General features: G+C 32.3%; 1 protein-coding gene across 1 annotated transcript in view; it reads right to left on the bottom strand.

Annotated features, from left to right (window-relative positions):
- Window positions 1-1,231: 1,231 nt before the first annotated feature.
- LOC111084193 (lysozyme 1-like) overlaps window positions 1,232-1,798 on the bottom strand; it is a gene marked incomplete at its 5' end in the record, with an annotated part of 2,382 nt that continues 1,815 nt past the window's right edge. Inside the window, one exon of the mRNA XM_022380969.1 lies at window positions 1,232-1,478. Coding sequence (XP_022236677.1) covers window positions 1,270-1,478 — 209 coding nt within the window. The remainder of the gene's footprint in view (window positions 1,479-1,798) is intronic.

Here is a 1,798-nt window from a genome sequence, read left to right as displayed (position 1 = left end):
CTACTCTTACCAACAAAGAGTAAAGTGGGAATTAGGGTGAACAGAGAGGTATAAATGTCAGGAATTGAATGATTGGTCCATTACTATTTTTAGTTAAGTGCTGATTCAACAACCTCAAACACGAACTAGTAAACCAGGTTGGGTAAATGTGCATAGTATTTTTGAATTTCTACAAATCTGACTGGAGTGTACATGATAAAATGAAAACAAAAGGAATCGGGTATTTTAAATCGATACAAACTTAAACACTCGCTCACTTTGGTATTTGCAGACATTTTACAATATCTAATAACATTCGTTCAGCCGTCTCGAGCTGCTACAAGAGAGATGAAACAGACAGTTTACGATTAGAAAATGTGGTTGACACGCTGACAACTACTAGATTCAGGCATTAGCTTTAAATTGTAATACTATAAAATTTAAAAATTCTATAATATAATAACTGTTTTAAAGATTTATTTTCTTAAACACGATGTTATTTTTATCTACATTTTTCATAATTGCGATTTTGTATTTCAAATTGTCTTTTTTTTTCGTAGTTTGTTATATCTTTTCACTAGAATACGTTTTTTAGTAAAAATTAATGCTTTATCAAGTCGTTTAAAAAAACAATTTCACTGAACTAAAGTTATATTTCCATAAAAATACGCTCCGCAATTTGGACCCATGAATGTACTACAAGATTGATTTTAAAATTCCACCATACGACTATAGGGCTGTTCTAACCATTCGACATTTTGGGCTAAAAAAGGAAAGCACAAATGTGTCAGCTGACGTACAGTCTTGGTGTTGTATTTTATATAATCTACGTATACACAGTATATTAAAACAACGTATAAATTAAAAGTCAAATCTCAAATGAAGAGCAATTCGTTTCCAACACGTATTACTACTACTACTACTGAACGGTTCAGACCAGGACTTAACAAGTCACATAACTCCGTCTTTGGAAAGCAACATTCTGCATTTGCAAGTATTTCTAAGAAGAAAAAAAAAGTTTCCATGATCTTTTACGATATAATAAACCCGGAAAAAATGTTCTTTGTAAAAAACAATTTATTTCTCAAATTTTATTTACGAAACTCATGTTTACAGTAGTGTGCTTGAAATATTCGATGATTAAAAGTCGATTCCTGTGTAAATTGCGTATAATAAACGATTTATGAAAATAGCTAAGAAAAGGCGCATTTGAAGTTTTGTAAAATTATAAGATAGCTTGCGGAACGCTGTTTTCACAAGCTCTAAATACAGTTTGAATTACAGGAAAGTTCAGTCCGGATAGCACTGTTTAAACGTACTCCAAAAATCGGTAGTCAAAACCCAAGTACCATTGCATCCGAATGGTCCAGCCTTGTGAATTCGGGCGAAATCGTTGCAGGAAATCTGTCCATCGTGATCGCAGTCTTGTGCCCATTTCTTCATGTAGCCTTCTACAGCTGCTTCGGCACATTGTGGATTTTTAAGACAAACTTCGAAATCTGAAAAATAGAAAATTAGAATTAAATTGAAGCTATATCGCTAAAAAGTGTGAAAGATTAATTCTAACAATAGATTATATTAAAGTACATAAATCAAAATGTCTTCGTTTATTTTATGATATCCAAAGAAAATAGATAAATAAGTGAAGAAGTAAGATGATAATCTTTTAACTTTTTTTCTTCTCTCTCTTCAGTAGGAATTTCCACTTCAAAATTCTTTTCTAGGTAAATAAACATACTTCAAATAGTGTGTGTGTGTGTGTGTGTGTGTGTGTGTGTGTGTGTGTGTGTGTGTGTGTGTGTGTGTGTGTGTGTGTGTG

The sequence above is a fragment of the Limulus polyphemus genome, unplaced genomic scaffold, assembly GCF_000517525.1.
Source record: "Limulus polyphemus unplaced genomic scaffold, Limulus_polyphemus-2.1.2 Scaffold14516, whole genome shotgun sequence".
Classification (NCBI taxonomy): Eukaryota; Metazoa; Arthropoda; class Merostomata; order Xiphosura; family Limulidae; genus Limulus; species Limulus polyphemus.
Note: the sequence above shows the minus strand (reverse complement) of the source record. Positions and strands in the feature narration are given on the sequence as shown.